Source organism: Drosophila nasuta, chromosome X (genome assembly GCF_023558535.2).
Source record: "Drosophila nasuta strain 15112-1781.00 chromosome X, ASM2355853v1, whole genome shotgun sequence".
Taxonomy (NCBI): Eukaryota; Metazoa; Arthropoda; class Insecta; order Diptera; family Drosophilidae; genus Drosophila; species Drosophila nasuta.
The window spans coordinates 19,970,702-19,998,698 of NC_083459.1; the positions used below are offsets into that span (position 1 = coordinate 19,970,702).

Here is a 27,997-nt window from a genome sequence, read left to right on the forward strand (position 1 = left end):
ACAGGCTCTGTTTCCACTTTCAAACCCAAAATGTTAACCACTTTACTTTGTTTTTTGGCTGGTTTTCTGCTAACACGCGGCGTATGCGTAATATTTGTGGTCTTTTGTCTTTTTTTGGACTCACCGCGATTCAGCCGAAGGTTTACATCCGGGCGCACTCTTCCACAATCGCACCAACATGCCCATATATAGAAAGCAAATCAGCGTCAACGGCGCGACGTACGATGACAAGAAGAATGATACCTGAAAAGAAGCAGAGGAAAATACGGAGATGAGTGTGGATAATCGTAGTGTAATCTGGTATACAAGTTGAATTTCAGCAGAAGAACATTTTAAGGCAAGCTAGTATTCTTCTGGTTATTGGTTTTTTAATTTAATTTCATTAAAATTTGTACCCTAAAATGTTTTATTAATGCGTTGAATTATAAGATGAAGACTACTTAACCCAGTTTTTATTCTACCCGCTACCTATAGAGTAGACGGGTATTATAACTTTGTGCTATGCAGAAGGACAACTCTCCGATCCTATAAAGTATATACATACTTGATCAGGGTCAACAGCCGAGAGAATATAGCTAAGTCCGTCTATCCATTTGTTCATCCGTCTGTATGAGCACCTGGATCTTATATATGTAAATATACCACAAAAATACTAAGATATACCACAGGCTATATTTGGTATATTTTGAATATAGTACTATATAAATATGCCAATTATAGTCTTTGGTATATTTTTAATACTTTTGTAGTATATTGATTTGTTATATTTTAAGAAAAAGCCATCGGTATATTTTAATATTTTTGCTGTATATGAATTTGGTATTTTTAGGAACAAGTCTTCGGTATATTTTAGTATATTTTTAATTTGGTATATTTGTTGATTAAGACTTTGATTATTGATTCCTTCCTAACAAAATATCTCAATTCAAAATTTCAATGAAATCTCGTGCTCTAAAATATTTCAAAAATTTGTTGAATAATAAGCTAAATACTATTTTAAATTCATTAATTTTCTTATAAACTAGCCACTAATGCTTCATTGATTTTTTATTAATTGCAATTCAAAAGTTTAATAAAAACTTGTGCTCTAAAATGTTTTATAAATATGTTGAATAATAAGCTAAAGACCTGCCTTAACATCAACATCAACCTCAACTTCCTCTCTGACTCCATTTTGCTTCATGCACTTCAATGCCCAAATAACAGTCAAGATATTATAGGCACTATTGCTTTATTGATTTCTTATTAATTGCAATTCAGGAATTCAATAAAAACTTGTGCTCGAAAATGCGTCACAAATATGCATAAAACTGTTGCAGAAAATGTACATAATTTGTCAGTCTTTAGTTGGCTAGCAAAATGTATCACAAAATGAAAACTTTAAAAGTTGTTGTGAATGTTTGCCATTGATTTTCCATTTCGTTCGTTGTCTTAGGTCAAAGATAGAAAGACTGGTGTTTTTCCATTCAGTTATTTGCCAGTTGCCAGTTGCCATTTGGCAGTTTGGCAATTTGCAATTTGCCTTTTGTTTTTATGCGAGTGTTGTGCCGAAAACAAAATAAACACTCATCCAAAATGCTCATCGTGAAATGCTTCGCAACGTGGAATCACTTGCAAATAGCTTAATAAAATAAATTTAAAAAGATAATGTGAAGGATAACTAACTGGCGACAGTTGGACACCACAGCGCTTTGCTGGCCATCCTCAAGCTGGTGGCCTCCTCATCCTCCTCTTCCCCCTCCTCACACCTCTCCCTTATTATATTTGTTGGCCTCGCTGGAGAAGTTGCCAAGCCATCTGCTGCCATGTCAGCGGCTTTTGTTTTTGCATTGGAAATTGCCAAAAGCACTGACCCGTAACGCCGACCAGATACCACCAGATATCAGAGAGAAGAGAGACCAAAGACCAGAGACCAGAGACCCTGCTGTGAATTGACTGCGACAAGAGAGAACTACTTGTTTTTTCCTTCCTTCGCCTCCCCCGCCTCAAGCAGCTGACGTGTGTTTTTGTTGTGTGACATTCCATTCCAATCTGAATATGGCTTAAAAACGACCAAATGACTGTGAATATTCTGCAGCTACTTCAGCTGTTGCCATAAACATTACACTAATCTTGGGCGAGCCAAAAACCCAAGTTTGACACTCGCTCTAAATCATTTACAATCGTTGGACTTAGCAGTGTCTTGAACTCGAATTAAATTCGAGGCTGCCTTAAGTATTTTTTTCCAGAATTAAAATTGATGCTGTGCAAATTGAAAAAAATTGATAAAAGTTTAAAAAATGTTTGTTTTCCAGAGAAGTCAAAGCTTATTTACTATATTTACTTGTATATACATATCAAATATAAAGAAATTCAAACAACTTTTTAAAACAACCTTGATAATAAAGCACCTTAATAATAAAGCTTTAAGCTTTACAACTTTTTGAAGAAGTGAAGTTGATTATCAAATATTGTTGACCTGATTTTAAAAACAATATTAATGATTTAATTATGACAAATATAAGGAATTTATGATTTGAATTATGAATCTTGAATTTATGAATTTTAAAATTGCCGTAATCAAGTGTTTTCATAAGTTCAATAGTTAAAGAATTTTGGCACCGTTGAAAGCTCTACATAAAAAAAAGGAAGTTGTTAAATTCAGGAGTAAAAGTAAGTTTGAATATTATCGAACTGGCAACATTAATTTAAAGTGCTCGGTAAACACTTTTATGAATGTTATGCTATTATGTTAACATCCGCATTCCGTTTTGTAATCTTGATTATAGGGCTTAAATTAACAAAATCAATCTAAACTCACTTTAATGTTGAAATCAATCGAATCAATTCGAATTTTTGTTAAGTAAATTAATTATTAAGTTCTACCCAATTTGGTTATTTTGTATGTAATTATTGAACTAATCAGAGTGCAGCAGAATATATAATTAATGTAAGTCAATAAAAGATTAAAAAAGCCAAAGTTAAACAGCATTTTTGTAGCTTAAAGAAAGTATCTAATGATATCATTATAATGAATATTAAGATGTCAACATCTTCTATTTTTTTTGGAATTTTGATATTTTGTTGTCGCTTAGCATTTTCGAAATTCGGTTAAGAAAATGGGGATTTATCTAAATATTCGTGTTGAATTTATTGTGCGATGAATTTATTCTGAATTTTAAATTATTTAAGCATCACAAATCACTTTAAATTTGCAAAAGTGAAAAGTAAATAGAATATGTATTTCAATTAGCTTTTGTCAACTGTTTAGAATGATTTCAATGTTCCTATAGCAATCAGCTTTTTATGCACTCATAGCAAGCAGCTTTTTGCTTAAGTGCAAACTGCGATTAGCATGTTGCCGTTAAAGAAAGTACCAAGTGATATAATTATGATGAATATTAAGACGTTCACATCTTGAATTTATGAATTTTTTAAACTTTGCAGCTACTTGAATGCTGGTTTTGGTTAATTATTTAAATATCTTGTATATGTGAGTTTTGCAGTACTTAAATATTTTGTGATACTTGCGTTAAAAAAATGCGGTATTCATTTCGAAACGGTATCAATATATGGATAATTGATACCGTTTCGAATATATGGATAATTGATATCGTTTCGAATTGAATGCATTGAATTTATTTCGGATTTTTACAGTCACCAACATCACGTAAAATTTAAAGCCTGTCAGCTCTTACCATTTAAGCTGTGCGTTGATAGTTGATCCAGTGAAAGTCAAAGAATTCGATATATAGCGATATATTGAAGCTATACCCTTTAATAGCTGGCTTCGACTCTGAATTATGTGGCACGCACATTTCGATAAGTCAGGCATAAAACTCATTTGAGCCGCGTTAAGTTTCAAGTGGCTTTGAGGCTGGCTGGCATAAAGCTGCCAGCGAAGTGTAAATGATTAAGAGTCAAGTTAGCCAGGGGAAAGGCGTCGTCGGTTTTTTTTTTTCATTTTGTGTGGAAAAACAATAAAACACACTCAATGGCAAAAAAAGAGTGAGTGAAAAAAATAACTACAAACTGAGACTGAATATGGAATATGGAATGCTGAGGTCGGAGAAGTCGTGTAAAACGCAATGAGATGCTTAAGTAAAAACAAAAAAAAAAGAGAAAAACAAGGTGGGCAAATGTAATGAAACGGAAAACGGAAAATGAGATGAAACGTTCGACGGAGGCTAAAGGAAATCGCGCATGGCACAATTGTTAATAATAATCGTGAACTGGCAGAGAACAACAACAAGAGAGAGAGGAGAAAAAAAGAGATGATGCGCATTCATTCATATGGCAAAATGGCCGAGAGCAACGGAATCGAAATCACTTTGGCTGGATTACGCGCCATGGCCAATGAACATGTCGGGTGTTATCGGCACGCCTCGACGTTGTCCTCGACAATAATCCGCAGTGACATTTGAGCCGGGGTAAGGAGAGATATATAGAGAGAGAGAGAGAGAGAGAGAGAGCGAGGCAGCAGTCAGTCAGTCAGTTTGTGAATATATGAATGAAACTGTTGCCAATCTCGATTTATTTTTCATTTGTATTTCCTGCATTTTTTTTTTTTGCCTGCTGTATTAATTATTGTGTAAATTGCAAAGGCAAGTTGTTTTTGGTATCAACAACAACAACGACGATGATGATGATGATGATGAGCTTTATGCTGTTGATGATGACCAAGTTAACGGTAACGAGCAAATGACACAAAAATTTACGACACATTCGAGAATACAATGGATTACGCGTGTCGCTTACATTTTTACCCTGACAGGTTGCATGCCACACACACACACACACACACAAACACACACACACACACACTCGCAACATCTTCTCACTCCCCCATAATAAAAAGCATATCTGGCATGACATGAAAAAAACTGTGATACGTTGATAGTCGGCAGCAACTCCACATGTGCTTATTATTATTATGAATCTTTCTTGTGGTTTTTTTTTTATATTCATTAAAAATGATATGAACAGTTTTTGGATTCTTTCTTCTTCCTCCTCATCTTTACTGAGCAGATGTTGCCCTCTCTCGTTGTGCTGGATTACATTGTCGAAACTATCGATTATATGGATATTGAATAGCGCTCGGTAACGCTGTCAAAGCTATAGATAAATATTAAACTGGGCTTATGGTCTGTACCATAAGGTAAAATATAAGAAAAATCTCATAAAAAAGTATTGCGCAAATATTTGGAGAGTATTTCAAAATATATAAGATATACACATAAACACAATTCAGCATTATGTCATTATCAACTAGAATAAAATAGTCAATGAGCATTTGTCAGCTACTTAGTATGATTCTTATGCTCGCATAGCAAGCAGCTTTTGATTTGGGTATCAAATGTTAGGAATGCTTCTTATGCATTCAAAGCAAGCAGCTTTCTGTGTAGATGTGAACTGCAATTAGCATTATGCCAATGTATTCATAGCATGCAGCTTTCTGTTTGGGTGCGAACGTTTCATTAAAATAACTAAAGTTTTTTAGTGAATCAAATCATTCAATGAGTTTTCATCAGCTGCTGCGTATATGTAGCAAGCAGCTTTCGATTTGACAGTCAACTGTTTGGAATGCTTTTTATGCATTCCTAGCAAGCAGATTTTTAGAAATTTCCGATGCTTTCATAGTAAGCAACTTTCTGTTTGGCTGTCAAATGTTTAGAATCATTTTTATGCACTCATAGCAAGCAGCTTTCACTTTGTGTGCTAACTGTGATTAGCATGTTGCCGATGCTTTCATAGCAATCAGCTTTTGATTTCGGTATCAAATGTTTGGTTTGCTTCTTATGCACTCAAAACAGTTTTCTGTTTAGATGTGAACTGCAATTAGCATTTTGCCAATGCACTCATAGCATGCAGCTTTCTGTTTGGGTGCGAACGTTTCACTAAAATAACTAAAGTTTTTTTTATCATTAATTGTGAAAAGTAAATAAAATGTTTCAATTATTTTTTGTCAGCTACTGCGTATATGTATGTAGGAAGCAGCTTTTGGTTTGATAGTCAACTATTTGGAATGCTTCTTATGCACTCATAGCAAACATCTTTATGTTATTTCTTTGGGTGCGAGCGGATTAGAAATTTCCGATGCTTTCATAGCAAGCAGCTTTCAGTTTGTGTGCTAACTGCGATTAGCATATAGCCGATGCTCTTATAGCAAACAGCTTTCGGTTTGGCTGTCAACTGTTAAGAATCATTCTTATGCTCTCATAGCAAGCAGCTTTCTCTTTGTGAGCTAACTGCGATTAGCATGATGTCATTGTTCTCATAGCAAGCAGCTTTCGGTTTGGCTGTCAACTGTTAGGAATCATTCTTATGCTCTCATAGCAAGCAGCTTTCTCTTTGTGAGCTAACTGCGATTAGCATGATGTCATTGTTCTCATAGCAACCAGCTTTCGGCTTGGCTGTCAACTGTTTAGAATCATTCTTATAGTATGATCTCATAGCAGGCAGCTTTCTGTTTGTGTGCTAACTGTGATTAGCATGTAGCTGATGCTCTCATAGCAAGCAGCTTTCTGTTTGAACGTTTCACAAAACTAAATAAAGTTATTAATCATCAGCTGAGAAAAGTAAATGAAATGTGGTAAAAATATGCTTTAATTCTTAAATTTGCTTCATTTTGAAACTTGCCATTGTTCGTGGCAGCAAAATGAGATTAAACAAAACTTGTTTCGTGCCCGGAAATAAATAGGAGTGTGTGCGTTTGTGTGTTGTGTGTTGTGTTGTGTTGCAGCTAATAAAAGTGTGCGAGGAGTCACAGCCATCGCGAACACACACAAGTTGATTAATTTGGCTGAGTGACAGCAGGCGCGACAGTTGCCCTGTTGCTATATGAACAAATCCCAGGCGCAATTTGAGCACGCCAAATATTAACGAGTCGGTCCCCGAGCATTCACCGTCCCGTCCCGTCCCTTTCCCTCTTCTCATCTAGCACCCCTCCGGCATCCGGAGAAGAAAACTCATAGTCCTACTCACCACTCATATATCATATGGCACACACTTGAGTTTATGGCTTTTTATTGAGCGGCTCATAAAGTTTAAAGGCGCGCGCGTTGAAAAAGTTTTCGCCAACAAGTTTTGTCGCCTACTGTCAAGTTTTATTTATGACACGCCCTCCACCATTTACCCCTCCCTCTTCTGCCACAGCTTCCACTTACAATCTGAGAGACAAAAGCATTGCCCATTCCATTTTCACAGTGTACTAAAATTTCATTGCTTCCATTCATTGTATCTGCAGTAACTTTTTTTTTTCTCAAAATGCTGAAAATCGTCCAGCGAAACGTTTCAAACTTAATAGATAGTTAAAGCTCTGGCGAATGGCCTACATCCATTTGTTTCTGTTCAGGATCATCAATTTTGAAAAGCAATCACAATTTAACAGAACAAAAAAAAAAAATAAAGAGAGAGAAAGAAAAGAAATCTGTGCTAATCAGTTGGCATGAAAATAAATTTCACTTTCTAAACAATAAATTGTGTTTTGTTTTTGTTATCGAAGCGTCTGAATGAAAATTGTCAAATTATGCAGTTCTTTTCCGCCGTTTAGTTTTCTGAGAACTTATTTTATGGCAACGTTCAAACTTTTCTTCAAATTGCATTAGGCTATGAATAAATTGTGTGCTGCTTAAAGCTTAGGAAAAACAAAAGCGAAAAGGTTGCTGCTAGTTTTGTAAAAGTTGAAATTGTTTTCTCATACAATAACAAAGCAGTTTTATACGCAGATATATTATTACTTTATTTATTTATGCAATCTTAATTACGCTCTTAAAGCGTATCAAAATACCGCAAACTTTCTGCTCGTATTTATTTTTCAATGAACAGTCGAATGAGCTTGGAATTTGACCTTAAGTGCATATTTATTTTACGTATTTTATTTGCAATAGTTTGTTTATTCAAATGGAAAATTAAACAAGTAATTCAAGCAGCATATGTTAATCAATTTAAGCAACTGCGAGTTTTCCCTCTTTGAAACAATTTTTGAAGGTCTCATTCAAGGGTTTCGACAACAAGAAGAAGCTTTAAGAATAAGTGAACTTTAATGCGAGAGAGAAACTAAAACTTGTGATTCTGAAAGCGACTTGAAGAGCAAGCTTTTGTTTTTGGTGCCGTGTCGTTTATTTTATTATTTATTTACGATGACAACAACAGTTTTGTTGCCCTTCAAGTTCACTGTTTTTGCCGTCTATTTTAGTTGTTTTTCTATGTGTGCGAGAGGCGTCAAAAGTTTGATCCATTTTTATGTGCGGCCGAACAATAAAATGAAGCGCCAAATTTACCAGCGAAATGCTCGATTGTTTGTCAACAGACAACACACCAGCACAGACAACAGACAAGAGACAACAGACAGCGCGACAAGAGACGGATGGAGGGACGGAAAAGACAGCCAACGACAACCACAATGAAAATGAAAACGAAAACGAATGCGAACCGAAAAACAGACAACAACAACAGCAACAGCAATTGTTGTATATTGGAACATGACAATGACATTTGGCTGCCCAAACCGAATAAGCGACGAAACCAAATAAAAGATTCAACTATAGCACAGTTTTTGTGGCTCCATCATGTGGAGTTGCATTAAATACCCTGCAACAGAGCATGAAAGGTATTTTGAAATACTCAATCCAAAATGTTTAAACAATAAACAGGTGTTAAAAAAAAAAACTGCTATTCTAAATCAATGAAAAAGCTACAAACTGTGTTTACTAGGCGTATGCGTAATACGAGGTAACTCTCTACGGTCTTTAAATTAAAGTTTTTCATTGCAATCAAAACTGTTTTAGAATATGTACAGCAATAAATGTGATATAAAATCATGTTCTTTTTAAATTAATTTAATAAACTGCAAGTTGTAGTTACTAGGCGTATGCGTAATATAAAAGAACTCTTCATAAATTTAATAAGTTTTTTGGTACAATCAAAGCAATTTTAGAACACGGCTTAATAAAGCAATAAATTATAGAAAACACATTTAAATTATTGAAAAAAACTGCTGCAGTTACTAGGCGTATGCGTAATATATAAATATGTACTATATTAAGGAAGACTTTCCTAACATAGAAAATGTTATTCGCACAACGACAGAGAGAAACAATAACTTTCCTTTCCAAATAATTTCAACAGAAAATTTCAAGTTGTAGTTACTAGGCGTATGCGTAATATAAAAACAGAAGAATTTATAATAAAGATAAAAGGATTTTCTTTACAATCAAAACAAGAGTTGTCGATCAATAAGAGAGAGAGTCAGAGAAACAACAACTTTAATTTAAAAATAATTGAAATAGAAGTTGTGGTGACTAGGCGTATGCGTAATATAAAAATTGGATATTAAAGAACCTTGAAAACTTAAGTAATCCAAGTATAGGATATGTTAGACGCACAATGAGTGAGAGAATCAATAACTTTCCTTTCTAAACACTAGGCGTATGTGTAATATGCAAATGCTTGGTAATTATTAATAAAGATGATTTTCGTTCGAATCAGAACTGGAGTAATTCAATTGTAGGATATGTGGTAGTCGAGCAATGTGTGAGTATGCGTTACCAGCTGCGATTTATGTACAAATACATCACATACATATGTCTGTCTGTATGTTTATCGATCCAGTTTCAGTCGTGTGCCCTTGGTCCAAGTCTAACCATGGAATGAAGCTGTGTAAAATGCTTGTTCGGTATGAGAAGCATTAGAAGCGAGCGCCACAAGTGCAAATTAGCACACAGTGCAAAAGAGAGAGAGAGAGAGAGAGTGAGAGGAACAAACATGGAAGAAGACAGACACAAAAACATGCAGTCAGTGGGTCATCTCCATTGTTATTGTTATTGGGATAGAAAACGCTCATTCATTGGGCCACAAGTGCGGGTTCCTGTGTAACATCCTTCCGCCGTGGAATTGCTCTGTCACGCCACAACGCGTCGTTGTCCTGCCACACACACACACACATACCTTTATGTACACATACACACATACACAAACACACACACACACACACACACACACATGTGTGTCAGTATATAAACCTAACTGTCGCCTGCTCGAAGCAAAGGTGATAAGAGCTCTTCATGCTGCCTGACTGCACCCATCTCTCTCTCTCTCTCTCTATCTCTTTTTCTTTCTCTATCTCTCTTTGCTTTGAAAGGGGACTTTTCAAACAACCAGGAACCAGAAACATGCTGATCTGGGGAGTGAGCTAATACTGTAAACTACTCAGTTTAATAAAAAACAAGAAGTCTAATATCTGTTAAAAATTTAGATGCAATGCAGCACAAAAAGCAGTTTCACTTCAGCACAGAACTAGAATTGAAAAGGAAGTTAGCTAAAGTAAGGAGAGTATATATTTTCAAATACAAATTTACAAAAACTATTGAAACAAATGCTAACGATATGCAAAACCCGAAGGATGAAAAAGTATTATATAAAAAAAGTAATTGGAATAATGAAAATAAACTATAATAATCTACAAAGTAAATAAACCATATGAATGAATAAACGTTGAAAATAGAAATATTAAACAAATATATATTAATAATATATATGTTATATGTATATAAAATGAAAGGCCTTTGCAGTCAGTGCCTTGAAAATAAGTAAGAGTTAATTTAAATTGACTCGAACTATTATAAATAAAATGTAAGTACTGAAAATAACTAAAAAAGAAATACATAAATTAACCAAACATACTAAAATTCAAATATAAAATTCATTTTTAAGTTTTTTAATTATGTTATGAATACTAAAATTAATTATATTATAAAGCACATTAGCCGCTGAGACGTTTGACTCATATAAATCGATAAAATAATAAAAAAAGGAAAAAAATAGTAAAATAAAATACAACGTTCATGCAATTTAAATAATTTACTTATCGATAACAAAAAATTGTAAATAAAATATGAAAATAGAAAATAAAAATGTTGTCATCAAAATGATTTTATATTTTCAAAAAGACACATAAAAATAAAAGAGGAGTTTGTGTTTTAATGCTTCAGAAAATCGCCAAGACTTTTTGCAGCAACAGAAAGAATTTACCAAAAATACATAAACGTAAACTAAACACTATAAATAGAAAGAATAAAATTATTCCCAAAAACAATAAGCGAATAAAATGTAAAACAATAAAAATAATTAAAAAAAAAAAAAATACAAATAACACATCAAAACAAATTTGAATAATTTATAATAGAATTGAAATAATTTTCGTATTTTTCTGTAAATCTTATCAAACATACATTTGGTCTGTAAGTTTGATAAGTTTTATAGAAAAATACGAAAATTGTTTGCTAAGATTTTCAGCAACATAAATAAAGAGTAAATGTATGGAATTTACTTAATATTCATATTAGAGAACAACTTGAGCTAGTTCTGCGCAATTGGAGTACAATCAAAGTTCTGCAGATGAGTTCACATGGTTATGCAATGCAGAGATGTGGAGAGTACAAAGAAGAGCACAAAATCTAATATACGAGTGAAAAAATAAAGCAGCAGCAGCAGCAACGCTTAACTGTTTCATCGCAATGCGATGCGATGCGATGCATTGCGATGGCTTTGGCAGAGGTCTGAGTAATACACACAACACATTGTTGTTGGCATGCGTTGAACTGGAATGCAAGTTAATTGCAAAATATGCACAACAATTTAGTTCTCCTCCTAGGGGAGGGGGAGGGGGAGAAGGGGCAACCAGCATTATTATCTCGTACACGGAATTGTCTGACTTCGTCTCTGACTCGCTGATTTCAAGGGGGAAGCCAAAGTGGATGATGATGTCTGTCTGTCTGTTGGTCTTTCTGTCCAAAGCGAACTGCAAGTCTGTTGCTAATACTACCGCATATTTGGTGTGCACAGTGAGCTCTACAAGTATATGCACACCTAACTTCCTCTCTCTCTATCTCTGTTTTTCTTTGCTATTTGCTCTTAACAAAGCAACAACAGCAATAAGGAAATGTTATGTGGGTGTGTGTGTGTGCTGCTTGCACAGTGACTTCAATTTGACATTGCATAAATCACGCAAAATAAACTGATTCCATTCGACTTGCCAAATGCATTGGAGAAAGTTTTCACCACTGTGCGCCTGAGGCACAAGAATAAACTATTTTACAAAAGCAGAAAGAACTGGACAAGTTTACTTTCATTATTCTTTTCTGATTAGTTGTTCTATTTCGTTTTTTCGGATTAAAGAATAATCATTTTAAAATAAACCTAAAGTAGATCTTAAGTTATCAAAGCAAGAATGTCAAATAACTAATTAAATATGATGGCAAACGAATGTTAAACGCAATCAAATAATGAACAATGTAGGGAACAAATTTAAACAATCTAGTTTATTGATTAGAAATAAACAAAAGAACTTATTTATTTAAAGAACAAACCAAATATTAGTGAAAATGAATTATGAAGGAAATAGAGCATATAACATTGTTGGGAATAAAACCGATTGACCGAACTAGTTGATTGAATTCACTGAATTTAGTGATCTTTACTTATGAAAGCGCAGTTCAAGATTTTAATCACTTTTGTGACACTGTGCAGTTTGGCTACATGGCAACTTTGGCTTGTCTCCAATCCTAGTGCAACGCTGTCAGCGTTATCCTTGTTGTGTTCATCACACGCGGTGTCGTCTGTCGTCTGTTGTCTGTTGTCTGTTGCTGTCTCCTCAGTTTGTTAAGTAGCAAATATATTGCAAGTTGCCTTCAGCGTTGCAAAATATGAGTTTACGCCCAACAATAAGCGACACTCAGATGGAATACAAGTAAAGTATATACAGAATATATATTTATATGTATGTGTGTGTGTTTGTGTGTGCATATTGTCGGTACATGTGTCGCCTTTTCGAGTAGACGTCACTTAAGCCACCATTTCGCAATTTCACACAATTTACATGGAAGTCTCGCTGTGTCTGTGTGAGAGTGTGAGTGTCGCGCTCCAGTGACAAATTTGGCGACGAGGCATGAATAATGTACGCACATTAATCAGACAATGTGAATGACAGTATATGTATATATGTGTGTGTGTGTGTAGTATACATGTTTATGCATGCAGATTAGAGGCCACAAAACGCGCAATCAATTGCTTGACTTACCTGAAAGCCAACCAGACTCCAGATCTCCTCCTCGGATGAGAAAACACAAGCGGTGCCAGCGCGTCCATGATACTGATAGATTCGCACCGAATGCGACAGTGCCACAGGTATCGCTGTTGTCACAATTGTTATCCACGCGAACATGATGGCCCTGCGAATACGAATGAGAAAGTGGATGAGAAAATGAATGGGAGAGTGAAAGCACATGCAAATGCTGCACAATCAACAATACTAATCAAGTTGTCAACGCGTCGTATACTGATTATTGTTGCAGGAACATACACATAATATGTATAACAACTAATATTATGCCTATTACATTCATATGTCATTGGTAGATACGCAACTCTACTATAGTATCAATAGTTCCCTACAAGCCTTTTTGAAGTAAGTCTCTCTTAACTTTACAAACTTTGGAATACATCAATAATACTATAAATTATACAAATTAGTTTAAATATGATCGATCTGGCAAAATTATTCAATGAACAATACTAATCAAGTCGTCAACGCGTCGTATACTAATTATTTTTGAAAGAACACACAGATAATATGTGTAACAACTAATATTATGCCTTTTACATTTATGTATGTCATTTTTAAATACGCAACTCTACGATAGTATAAATAGTTCCCTACAGGACTTTTTGAAGTAAGTCTCTCTTAACTGAATGCAACTACTATATATATTGTTGTATTACCTTAATAAAACTGTGAATTAAACAAATAAGTTTAAATATTATCGATCTGACAATATTATTCAATTAACAGTGTTATTCAAGTCGTCAACGCGTCGTTGAATTAATGAACATTGCTCTGTAAGTACTCTCATATTTTTTAAGTAATTATATTAGATTTCTTTTTGCATTTGTTGATCTTGAATAAGGGAAAACCAAATATGCAAATGAACAACTCGAAATGATTAGCTTTCTTAGGTAGACTTCTATTTCGAGAGGTATAAATTAATGAAGTGGTTTTATTTAGTACTTAAATAGATATAATATACCATTTATTCGCATTTTAGATGTTTCATATTGCTGCAGCAACAAGAACTGAAAATATTTGATCAGCTAAAAACTTAAAAATGACACAACTCTTTAAAAATCTCCACAAACAAAATTTACTTAAAAGAGGCTAATAATAAAATGTTTTTATTTCTTCACTTTAAATAGTTTTACAAGCGAAATTTTCGCCAGAGAAACTAAAAAGTGAAAGATAAAAATACAGAATTCAAATAGAAATAAAACCTCTTGTTTTTGAGAAAAAAAATGTGGTAAATTTGCGGAAAGATTATTTGTTAACTGGACTTTAAGCAAACTCGAAAAAACTAATGTTGAAACTGGGATGTGTGTAATCGGAGGCAAAATTGGTTGAGCTTAAGTAAGAATAAGAGTAAGAGCATAAGAGTTAAGTTCAATATTTGTCTTGCTCTGGGTACAAAGTAAATTTTCATCTCAATTTCTATTTGCGTAGGTTAAAGTGGCATCTGCAGATACATTTACCGTTTTCCCATTTCACAATTTTCACAATTTCGAGCCTGCACTTAACCTGAGGCAATCGGAGAAGCACACATACATTCACACACACACACATACACGTAGAGAACGAGCTAAGTTTGATGAGTGTGTGGCACTTTAAATGATGCCCAAGTGCACATGTGTAACAATGGGTGTTGGTTAAGCCAAGTCAAAACAGGCCAGTGCAGGCTCTAGCTTTGGCTCAGGCTCAGGCTCATGCTCAAACCAGGCCAATGGCGTTTGGGCCAGGACGTAACTAATTGACGTAATTACAAGTACATGGTACAAGTGTATGCGAGTATGTGTGTGTATGAGAGAAGTGAACAGTTGTGCAACAACATCGTTACTTACAGCGTGGCATTGCGCTCGGTGCGAAGGGACATGCTTGTTACGGGATGCACAACGGCCAGGAAACGATCGAAGGACATCAGTACGAGGGTGTAGACACTGCAAGCAAGCAAGCAAATAGTAGTAAGTAAGTAAGTAAGGATATTGCATTGAATACACTGAAAATCACAGAATAATTTCGAAAATCCAGAACATTCGTCTTAAACATTTTCTTCTTCACATAAGAACACTTTGAGAAGAAGCTCTTAAAATTGCGTTCATTCGCCGAATTCTTAAAATAAGACCAAATCATGTAAGAAAGCTATAGTGAAGTGTGCTCGACTGTGCCCGCTACACATTTTGAATAAACGCAATATTTTTTGCGGTATTATTCTCAAAATATACCAAATATACTGCAAAAATACTGAAAATATACCAAATGGTATATCGATATAGTACCGCATTCAAAATATACCATAGACGGCACAATATACCAGATTGTCAGCCACAGCAACTAAGACCCCTAGTAAGTAGGCGTTTTTACCCATACAAAAGTATTTCTTTAATAACTTCGACAATTTGTATCTGATCGCAACCAAATTTTCAGAAATCATAACTATTATAGTTATTACTGTATATGCCAGAATTCGTAACTCTAGCTTTAAAATTACGCTTGTTATTCGGTTTTTTTTTATTTTCGGGGGCGGAAGTGGGCGTGGCAAAAATTTGAAACAAACTTGATTTGCGTGCAAACATAACAAATGCTGTTGAAAAAAATTATAGTTCTATCTCTTATAGTCTCTGAGATGTAGGTATTCTTACGGACGGACGGACAGATGGACATGGCTAGATCGTCTCGGCTGTTGACGCTGATCAAGAATATATATACTTTATAGGGTCGGAGATGACTTCTTCTACCTGTTACATACATTTCCTGTCGGCACAAGGTTATAATACCCTTCTACTCATGGGTAGCGGGTATAAATATACCACATTAATATGTTACAAAATACTAAAAAGCAACTGTTGACGTTGATAAAAGACTCCTTCTGTCTGTTACATAAAAAAACCATTCTACTCTATGAGTAGCGAATATAAATACTGGATTTGGATTAGAAAATTCTGCAATACATTGAAATTCCTATAAAGATTTTATCTTGCTTTCAGTGTTTTCGTTAAAAGCTAAGTTAGTTGAGCTGTCGTGAAGCATTCTTCATTGTAGTCTAAGTCCTGGGTTCAAATACTGCGCAAATCGATAATAATAATTCTTAAGAAGAGTGATTAACATACAACTGAATAACTTTATTCGAAATCAAAGAAAATAAATTATAATGTAAAATTTTGTTGATCTTATAATACGATTTTTGGTATTAAAACTAAAAGATTTATTTCTCTTATTAATAAGAATTTGGTCTTATATCCAATATTCTTCAAGTCAAAAAGTGTTTTCTAACTTTAAGATTTTCATGTTCTTGACACACCAAAATCTTGATTTTATAACATTTTTTGTTCGAGTGTAGTAGTAACACAGTATGACACATACATATATAAGGTAAATAGTTCTCTGTCTCTCAACTCTCTACTATCTACTATCTACTCACCTGCAGTGGCATGTAACCACAATCATGTACTGCACAAATTTGCACCACAAATTGCCAAATGGCCACTCGGGCAGCACATAGTCGGTGGCCGTGAATGGGACGCAGAAGATGACGAACAATATGTCCGAGACGGCCAGATTTATAATCAATAGATTTGTGGTCGAGCGCATTTGTTTGTTAACGACCACCACTAATCGACGACAGTTCCGCAAATTGGAAGCCACACATTAGCCACACATTCAACATCAGCAGCAGCAGAGCGAGAAAGAAAGAAACAATAAGAGAAAGAGAAAGGGAAAGAGTTAGTTGGCATCGAGTGGAAGTACATTAATATGAAACGCAGTTCCGCAGTTGAAGACAATTGTAATTCGAGTCTTAACTTGCAAGTTGCATTTCAATTCGTTAGGTAATAATATTATTCAATTTCGTATTATGATTTATGGACGTGTTAACACATAAGGAACACATTAACGGTTGTATATTTATAATCGAATATGGAGATAGACATAAACTAAGGTTAAGTGAGAGCTTTGATAAAGCGAGAAAGCAGATTGCGATCTTTCCTTCTGCTTTTGCATTCGCTCTCACTCTGACATCTTTCGATCGATATGAAAAAACATGCAGTGGTTCATAGTTCGATTTCCCATCAGCTTAAGAGCGTACTAAACAGTTGATTTGTATATCAAACTAATCGTTTAACTGTCAATCAATCTAAATATTAATTCATCTATCCATTATATCTAGCTGTCGAAATAGTAATCTATTTGACCATGTTAAAGCATGAACACGAAGAACTCTTTTAATTTTATAGAATATTAAATACTCTTAAATATAAGATCACAAAATGCATCTCAAGCACACTGCGTAGTAAATAACCCACAAATATAATACAAGATAAATGTTAAAGTTAAACATTTTCAGTTATCAAAGATGCCAAGAGAGGGTCAAGTGTTCATTTGCTGAGAAACATTGAATACCAAAAATCGAAAGGACTTTTAGGAAGGTGAATGAGAGATAAGCAACCTAGGATTTTTTGAAATGAATGTCAGTTGTCTAATTCTAATTTTCTAATCTATTTATCAATTATTTTTTGCATCCATCTGTAAAAGAATAAAATCATGAAAAGCATTTATCAGTCTATGTATCACTCTATCTTTAAATCTATATCATTCTATACTACAATCAATAGTTCTATCATCCTGTCTTTTCATATTTCTATCAACATAATTGCAGCTTAATGGCCTCAAATGCTCTGTGCGCTGAATTTTAATTGTAAGCTACAAATAAAAAACAATAAAAAGTATACAAATATATATCAAGATTTCAAATTGAATTCTAGGTTAAAAACAGTGATAAATAATATATAAATAAATATCGTAGACAGTGATCTGTGTAGTCATTGCTTCTCTACCCTAAAGTCAAGTCAGTAATTTTATATTATTACTTAACTATATATAAATACAAAATATATATAGATATCTATCAAGAATTAGAATTGATTTTAAACTGAAAACCATAATTAAGAAGCAAATTAATTCGATATGAAGAATTTGAATCAAATTGTTAGCTAAAAACAAAACTAAATAAGAGAAAAAAACATATCTATCAACGCATATATTTTCAAATATCTATTAATTTTTTAAGATTCTCTTTAAGATATTACTGCCCATATTAATCCAGTAGCATTTATCTATCTTAAATTAACACAGTACATATCTTTGAGTTAATCATGAACTCAGTTATAAAATGTATTATAACTTTTTAGTGACATAATTATTGTTGGCACACAAATTGTCGAAATTTAACTAATTTATATAGAAACTACTATTTATTGTATTCATTATGAATATTTGCTTGAGCATTTTACTTTCTCCCTTACTTATATAATATTTATAATCACATCATTATCCTTTGCTATTGTGCTTGGCATACAACTGGACTTAAGCTCTTTACTTTGGTATATGATATTTGCCTATTGTGTTGCAGCTCTTTTGGCTTCTGGCCAATTGCGATTAATCGCTTATTATGCATTGAAATGTATTCAACAATTGGCAGCTTAGTTGCTCTTGCTCTTCACTTGCAATGCAATGCCGTTAATTACTTATTCTCTAGGAATTTAATGCTCGCACAATTTGTGAGCTATTCTAATATGTTTGCAGTTGTTGAACAGTATTTCGGTTGATGTATAAAAATAATTGTTAAACTTTTAAATCAAATCTTGACCATCTTTAATATTTGTTCTATATGAAATGTTGTTTAACATTTGAAATAAAAGTCAAGGCAACTTTTCTTGTTGATGTTGTGAATGCAATTGTGACCTGTCTCTGATCTTTCTCTCTCTCTCTCTGTCGCTGGCGAATTTTCTAAGAATATATTGCGCAATGTCCTTGCTGCGACGCTCAAAAGTTTTTCCTGCCAATTACGCGCACAAAGGCGATCCCTCCGCGTCCCTCCGCCCCATCGCTCCCTTACTACTTAGAGAGAATAAGATGAAGCTGTATTCAGCATTGTTTCCAATTGGGGGTTTTTTTTATTCGCTTTTCGTTTGCTTTGAACGTCACAGAGAGAGAGAGAGAGGGAGAGACGAGAGAGGGGGAGAGGGAGAGACGAGAGAGAGAGGGGGAGAGGGAGAGATGAGAGCCACTTGCAATTAGCCCCAAAACAATTTATGTTGTTCTTATGCCACAAAAGCGGACGATGATGTTGATGACGGTGTTGCAAAAGTTCTTGTGGCACATGTGGCACATGATGCGAATGCTTTCATAGATTGATGTGGCACACGGCCAACAAAAAAAGCAACAACAACAACAGCAACAACAACAACAAAAAGAAAACTGCCATCCACAGAAGGATTTTGGGTCACTAAAAGTGCAATTTTGTAAACAATTTTCGAGCGGGAGGGAGGAGGCCGAAACAGGAAATGTCGCGGCAAAGCTGCTTCCATACCCTGTAAATTGCAAGTGCAGTCAAGTGGGTAGCATAAACTGCTTGCTGCGGGTGGCGAAACTACTTGAAGTCGATTGGCATAAAACTTTTCATTCGTTCAACGTTTATTGTTGTTGTCGAGTTTGAGTTTTACTTTGCTTTTGCTGTTGCCGCAAATCAATTTCCTTTCAAATATATTTAGCACAGGATGTGCGGGGAGGAGTGGCGGAGATGGCGGCAAATAAAAATGGCAGCCAGAGCAGCAGCAGAAAAGTATGCTATGTTAAATGTTCGAGAGCAAGTCACAAATATCAACAATAAATACAAGTTGACTTTGGCTTCTCGTTTTTGTGTGTTGGCCAAGTGGTCACATATGGGCTTAACTTTTCCTCTTACTTATTGTATTCTAACACACACACACACACACAGAGAGACACAGACACGTACTCGTACCCTTACGTATACTTAATATGAGTGCTCGCCACTTTGCAGGTGTCGCTCTTACGTACAACGTTGGCAAAAACCCTTTTGGGGCGCATTCCTCTTGCCCCCAGCTGTGACCCTCAATGACTAGTCATATGCGTAATGATCCTTAAGTTGAATGCGAGTTATGCAAGGCTTTAATATTTAAATTCTATTATTATTTAGTAGGCATTCTACTTTTGAAATGACCAAAAGTTTGCACCAACTTTTCGTTCAAACTCGAGTCAAGACAGTACTTGACTTGTATCTCTTGCAAAAACAAAAAAACAACTTTGATTACCTTCCACTTTAATTAAGTCCGAATATTTTATAATCTGCTTAGAATGTCACTCTTGAAAACAGAAACATATTTCAATCATTTTGTGTTTAAACAAAGCAGATTAAAAGCTCCTCACTGAATTATAATCCAAGTGTTCAACTACAATACTTTTCATCTATATTTCATACAAAATAATCAAATGAATTTGCAGCCTTTCAGAACTGAAATATAGTAATCTAATTACTTTTATACATTGTTTCTTCTTTAAATATTTCGTTTATAAAAATTGAATGCCTCAAAACATTTATTTCAAGTTGCTCAATATAACAAAATAATATAAATTAAAAACAGCTCTCTAAAACTCAACAAAAATTTATGTTTATATAGAAAAAGTAAACAACCCAAAAAAAACATAAAAAGCAGCTTCTTAAAACTCAACATAAATATACATATGTATAAATATATAACGTAACAAAAATGACACAAAAATCAGCTTCTTAAAGTTTCTTAAAGTACATAAAAACAAGTAAGAAAGTTACAGTCGAGTGTGCTCGACTGTGAGATACCCGCTACCCATTTTTAATAAGGGCCAAATATTGCGGTATTATTTTCAAGATATACCAAAAATACTAAAAAAAATATACTAAAAATATACCAAATGATATGTTTGGTATATCGATACAGGACACCATTCAAAATATACCATAGACGGCACAATATACCAGATTGTCAGCCAAAGCAACTAAGAGCCCTAGTAAGTAGGCGTTTTTGCCCATACAGAAGTATTTCTTTAATAACTTCCACAATTTTTATCTGATCGCAACCAAATCATGAATCATAACTACAATAGTAATTATTGTATATACCAAAATTCGCAACTCTAGCTTTAAAATTGCGCTTGTTTTTCGATTTTTTGATTTGCGGGGGCGGAAGTGGGCGTGGCAAAAATTTGAAACAAACTTGATCTGCGTGCAAACATAACAAATGCTGTCGAAAAAAAATTATAGCTCTATCTCTTATAGTCTCTGAGATCTAGGTGTTCATACGGACGGACGGACAGACACACAGACACACAGACGGACAGACGGACAGACGGACATGGCTAGATCGTCTCGGCTGTTGACGCTGATCAAGAATATATATACTTTATAGCGTCGGAGATGCCTCCTTCTACCTGTTACATACATTTCCTGTCGGCACAAAGTTATAACACCCTTCTACCCTATGGGTAGCGGGTAAAAAAATAAAAATGAATAAAAGCTTCGCAATCCCTAAACATAAGAAAATTAGAAATAAAAATAAATGAAAGACTATTAAATAAATAAAATGTCAAATGATGTATATTTGTTTAAGAATGAATATAAAGTCACAACAGTGTACCAAGTTAGCGTTAGACTAAATAAATATATACTAAATCCTTGAGTTTAGTTTACATATTTTGAGAAGTAAAAAAGTTTTTCATACTAAATGTTTATTTCTATCTGATCGCTCCTATGGCAGCTAAATGATATGGTATAGAAGCACAATATGCCCAATTTTTTTATTACACATTTAAAATATTCTAGAATTTTGGTGTAAATTTCATTGCAATATATCAAATAGAAGCACTTATGGAAATAAACGTCGAACTTCACCTAAGTCGTTGCGTCCATTCAAAATGTTTAACCCCTGAGTGTTCATTAACTTTAAGACTCGAACTAAACAATTTAATAGTTGCTCTCACAATGTTCTTATACCTCAATTATGCAGCAAGTAATCACTTAGTAAGCAAGTCAATTATCAGATCGATCGATCAGAGAGTCATTTAACTAACATATACAATTCACTTTGTCTGTCCACGACTGAACAGTCAACAATTGAAAATAACTTGAACACAAGCAAATCAATACATTGACTAGACTGTGTTGCCGGAATTGAAAACTGAGTAAAGACCGAACAAAGATTAATGACAGCAAAAGTTGAATGCAAGAAACTAAAGCAAAACAAAAAAAAAAAAAATAGAGAGAGAAAATGTGTAGAATTTATAATCTTTGTGAAGCTGTAGAGAAATGAGAATGTCATCGCTTGTTGTTTTGAGTCATTTGCAAGCATTTTCAATTAATATGTATATTCGACGAGACAACACAACAGGCAAGCACACACCAGTACACACACACATACACACACACACATACCAATACATTCTTTAGCATTCACCCAGACATTTACCGATAACAAGCAAACCATTAAGGCTGGCATTTTGTGGGCAGGCGATAGCAAAAAAAAAGCAAAGTTAAAAAAAATGTAGAAAAAAGGGTCAGGTTAAAAGTCTCTAGGAGAGAGAGAGAGAGAGAATGCTGCTGGACCATTAACTGCCGCTGAGCTGAAGGAAAAGTTTTATGTTGCTTGTTTTACAAAATAATAAAGTGTAGCATAATTTATGGCCAACAACAAAAAAAAATACACAAAAAAAAAGAATATATGTATATAAGTATAAATATATTTATAATAAAAATAGAATAGAAAGCGAAAAAAGCGAAGCTGGAAAAAGTTCTTGAAGCGCAAAAACGCTGTTATTTAATGCCAAGTTCGAAAACCCAAAGAGAGGAAGCAGACTGCGAGCAAATAAACAAATAATCAGGCGCCCCTCAAGCGTGCATATGTGTGCGTGTGCGTGTGTGTGTGTGTTTACAGCTAGCCATATAAATTTTCGCTTTAATGTTGCTTTAATGCCTCACATTATGTGAAGACGATTAAAGTGCTGATCAACTTGATCAACTGAATTACGAGTATGGCGACTTCAGTTGCTTAAGCGAGAGAATGAAGAAATATTTATAGAGTGCCATATACTAAATAAATTTAAATACTAAACACAGCTAAAATACCATAAATACTATAATATTGCAATTGATACATCTAAAGTCAAGTCCACAATTATTTATCGCCATCAAAGCTTAAAAGACACTTTAATATTGCAATCTACATTTCTAATTTCTAAAGTCCGACTCAACACAATTAAATCTGACACATAAAGTCGGTGTTTGGAATGACGCATTTTAATGGGGCATGCATTAATTTCAATTAAAATTTAACTATGAACTTGTGACAGGCACAACTTATGGCTGCTGCTGTTAGAAGCTGCCTCTGGCATTGCTTTACGAGGCAATTGAAGTGTTTCTCCATGTCTTTTAAATGCATAAATAATTGCGCTTAAAGCGAGACAGAGACGAAGATTTCGCAAGAGATACAAAACACAAGCATTTGTGTGTGTGTGTGTGTGTGTGAGAGATAATCGCAAGGACCTTTTGTTTGCTGGGTAAACAATGGCTGTGTTGCAGGGCTAGAATGATGGCCAAAAGCAGGACAATTAATTTAAATTTTCCTAAATTTTCTGCATGTGTGTGCTACGCTAAATATGTCCAAGTGTATGCATGTGTGTGTGTGTCCATGTCACATGGATATCCGGTCGCAAATAATCGTGTCGTGTATGCAAACAACAACCCCAAACCCCAAACCCAACCCCAAACGAAAGATGAAACACAATTTTGTTCGCTCCTCTCTCGTCCCTCGACTAATAGATAGATTGTTATTGTAGTCGTTATTTTTGTTGTTGCTCTTGACGTTCTTCTTCGTTGTTGACTGCTGAGCAAATTCGTTGAATTTGTCTGGTCAGTTGTGTTCAGTTTGCCGGCGGTCACATCATTTGTCGCACAAAACACAACCTAAGCAAATAAACATGGAAAAGGAAACTCTCGACATTCGACACAACAACAACAGCAACAACAACAACAACAACATGCTTAACATGGCCCCCCAAAATGCAATCTACATCGAAATAGGAAAAATCATCGACTATCGAGTATCGAGTTTCACTTTCTAATGAACTGAAATCGAAATGAAATTGAAAAATTGAACAAGGCGGAACAAATTCAAAGTTGCCTTAATTACGTTTGTTATATTAAATATTACAATAATATTTCAAATTTATTAAAATTAATAAATGAAATGGGTTATCTAAATATTGTAATAATATTTAAAATTTTAAATTGATTAAAATTAATAGAATATTTAAAATTGTGCTAGCCTAACTCAATTAAAGTTTAGCAACCATAAAAAAACGTAATAAATGGCATTTTCTATGCTGTTGTGTAATTTATGCTTTTGTGGATTAGAATTAGCAATAAAAGAAAAAAAAAACAGAGCGCATAAATTTGTCACAACTTCAAATAATACGCATTGTGTGTGCTTGCTGCTGATGACTCCATCCGCATTGTTATACCAACCAACTGTCAATCAATCAATCACTCTCCGCACTGCCAGGAATTTACGAACAAATGTTTAAACCAAATCTCAGCAGCAGCAGCAGCAGTGAAACTCAATAGCAAGTAGAGAAGAAGAAGGACGACAACAACTATAGCTATGGAGTAAAGAAGCTTAAAATACTTTTACACTCAGCCGCAAAGTATGCTACAGTTTTTTTTTTTTGCGTTCCATTTTGTTTGAAACAACTTCTTTAGCTGTCGCCGCTGTGTGTGTTGCATTGTAAAATTCAAAGCTGGATTATTGATGGATCTGCATTAAACGTTGAGTCCCAAAAAATATGTAAAATGTATATACAAACAAAAAAAGGAGGAGGAAAAAGATAGCTGTAGGCGTGACAGGGGCATGTGCACAAGAATTTCTACGTCAAGGCCAAAATACCTAGCGACAATAGAGAGAGAGAGAGAGAGAGAGAGTGGTGGAAACAATGGCGAATTGGTTGCCATATGGCCATCTAGGGCGCATATGTTCACAACCGACACGACGACACTCATGGGCAGTGGGCGTGGCAGGTAGTATGAGTGTATATTTTGCATATGTATGTATTTAGCACGTAAGACGAACAAAACGAAAAAAAAGAGAAAAAAAACGAAAACGCATAAAGAGTTACACACTGTAATGCAAGGTGATGTTCTGTCGAACGTTTTCGCACACAATTCCCAATTGTAATTAACTAGGATTTATGCTATAACTATAGTGTAGGTATAAATTAAAATCGAAGTGTGTTTTATGACAATCAAATTCACGCATAAAATATGAGACATTGTTTTACATTGAATTGCACAAATAAAAAGTGATGCAAAATGATGTTCTACCAAACGATTTCGCCCACAATTCCAAATAAATAAACTAGGCTTTATGACACAACTTAAAAGTGTAAGTAGAATATAAAATCAATATATGATTTATTAAAATCAAAGAAATTGTTTTGCTTCGAATTGCGCAAATAAAATGTGTGAATTCCTTGTTGTAAGCATTTTGAGGAATGCATTTCGACGATGACGACGACGGGACATGCGAGTACAATAAAAAAATTCACTGTCTGGTTATCGTATTGTAAAATGTTGTAAGTGCGTTCTCAAATCTCTTCGCTTCTTTTGTGATTTTCACTTGCTTTGTGTGTGTGTTGTGTGTGTGTGTTTCTGTCACTGAGTAGCAGCAGACATTGCATTGAAAAGAAAAACAATAAAATTGTACATGGCCCATAAAAAAGCATAAATATGACGAATCTGCCGAGCGAAAGCGAATGAATACAACGAGACGACGAGTGGAATGATGAAAGTAGAAGCTACTCACTCACACGCATTGCCATTGTGTGTGCATATATGTATGTATGTACATATGTGTGGGTAAAAGTATTACCAGCTGCCCAATTGGGCATTGTTTGGCACACGTGTGCGCTTATTGTTTTTTGTTTTGTTGCCCGCCTGCTCATTGCTGGTTATAAATTTTATCACTATCAAACGCAAAGCAGTAAAATAAATTTCAGCCCCGCCTTCAGCGCCACCTTGCGGATTTGTGTAAATAGCGTAGAGCGCCACCTATCGGCTACGACGACACTGCCATATGCTTCATAAATGTTTTTCATGCGATTTGCTTTCTTCTTCTTCATCGTGTCCGCTCTTGAGTTACCTTGTGTGTCTTTGTGTGTGTGTTTGCTTGTTGTATGAATTGCAGCTACGTGCAATTGACAGCGCAAGCTGTGGCCTCTCAAGTTGGTGGAGGTGGAAGTGAATGTAAAAGTGAAAGTGAAAGTGAAAGTACGCTGAATTGAGGTCTGAACTCAACAATATTGAGTAGTGTCGCTCAATGTTTTGAAGCTGTTTGCTTACAAATAAAATATTCATATATGCTCCAATCATTACTCTAAATGAAAATGTACTCAAATAGACATAGAATCCTTGAAACTCTTGTCAAAGTCTGGCATTTATATATATTTTTTATCAAACAAATTTTGTATTTACCTAAAAAATGCATCAATTGATAACATACCGCGAAGATGAGGCTTACTTTAAAGTAAAATATGTGACCACGATATGGATGTCCGTTGTAACAAAACCGAGCGATGCAAAAGAATATTTGGTGGTAGTCTTGCAGAAAGCAATGCACATCAATATTGATATTATATATTCATTTCCAATACAATATTTCTACGTGGAAATCGACTGGGAACAGAATTTGACACTCATCGATTGTGAATGTGTAGAAAATTTTGAAACTGATTTCGATTTGCAGAAATTTACGCAATTAAAGTTTGAGAATCAAACATTCGTCGAAGTAGATATTGTGAGTGTACTTGAAATATTTATTGACTCCAATCCAGACATTAGTTTGTTATCATATTTGGAAGCATATTTGAGAGCAATTTATGACAATAATTTGGCCATAGAACAATATTTGGCTAATTTTCATGCCTATCGCATTGACACCGAATCGGACATTGAATTGGCGAAATATCTCTTAAATCTTTTCAACTATATGAACATTGATGACGACTATGAATTTATGCTGAAGTGCGATCAAGAGCTGGAGAGCATCGAAGAATATGTGGAATCGCTTTCGGAGCCGGAGATTCAGTCAATTTTGGAAAGCATTTCAAGTGAAGAATTGATTTTGAGTTCAAGATCTGATTTGGAAGATGAATTTGAACGCGATTTGGAGCCAAAATGTTTACGAACGGAATTGTTGCAATACGTGCTGAGGCATGCGGAGAATTATTTTCAAATGTATTTGAAGAAAATTGTGGAAGCATTCTCAGAGGAGTTTGTGGAGCAATATATACGTGAATATTTAGATAAACGTATGTTGAAATATTTGGAGGCAAGTTTAGACATCAATCTGAATGCATATTTGAATCTGACATTCAATAAAGATTGGGAAACATATTTGTCAACATCGCTGCTAACCGATTTTGATACATATGTCAACACTTATATGAAAGCAGATATTGAATTATATCTCAACATTCATTTAAGCGATGACTTGAGTGAACATTTGCAGGTATATATCGACACCTTTCTGAAACTACGCTTAATGCCAGCTTTAACTGTTGATAAGGTTGATGTAGAAACAACTTCTGAATCAAGTTCACAATTGTCAAACTCGGACAACAATCAGGTAAATATAAAAGATCAATTAAATGATTCACTAAACAACTATTAAAATTACACAGCTTGAAGTGTTTTCGTTGTTTGAACTGCAGTTGATGGCAATTCAACCACAATTCGCATATGTTTCGTTTTGTCCTTTGGTCGGTATGCGTTTCGAAACCGATTTATCTGCTCTGCTCACAATAGTAGATTGGGTTCAGCTACAGCGATATTTAAGCCACAACGATTCAACCTACAATCCAATTGTTTTTCTGCGCACTCTGCACAAGCATTATGAGATGATGTATTTCACGTTGAGCAAAATTAACGCTAGCATCTTGCTTTGGTTCATTTTATTATTTGTATTCATTCTAATTTTAATTGCAATTCTTTCTCAATAAGAATATGTGGAATAATAATATTTTGAATTATTTTATTGT

General features: G+C 34.5%; 2 protein-coding genes across 3 annotated transcripts in view; one reads left to right on the forward strand and one right to left on the reverse strand.

The window, feature by feature from the left end:
* The window catches only part of LOC132796528 (allatostatin-A receptor), a 158,724-nt gene that overhangs the window by 8,710 nt on the left and 122,017 nt on the right, over nucleotides 1-27,997 (reverse strand). For both annotated transcript variants that reach the window (XM_060807728.1, XM_060807729.1), the window contains 4 exons: nucleotides 16,503-16,692; nucleotides 14,926-15,021; nucleotides 13,058-13,208; nucleotides 125-243 (listed from right to left, as the gene is read on the reverse strand). In XM_060807728.1, the coding sequence (XP_060663711.1) occupies nucleotides 125-243; nucleotides 13,058-13,208; nucleotides 14,926-15,021; nucleotides 16,503-16,692 (556 nt within the window). The remainder of the gene's footprint in view (nucleotides 1-124; nucleotides 244-13,057; nucleotides 13,209-14,925; nucleotides 15,022-16,502; nucleotides 16,693-27,997) is intronic.
* LOC132795335 (uncharacterized) lies at nucleotides 26,371-27,958 on the forward strand. Its single transcript, XM_060805997.1, has 2 exons — nucleotides 26,371-27,585; nucleotides 27,641-27,958. Exons 1-2 carry the CDS (start codon nucleotides 26,440-26,442, stop codon nucleotides 27,956-27,958), a joined length of 1,464 nt encoding a protein of 487 aa, XP_060661980.1. The 5' UTR covers nucleotides 26,371-26,439.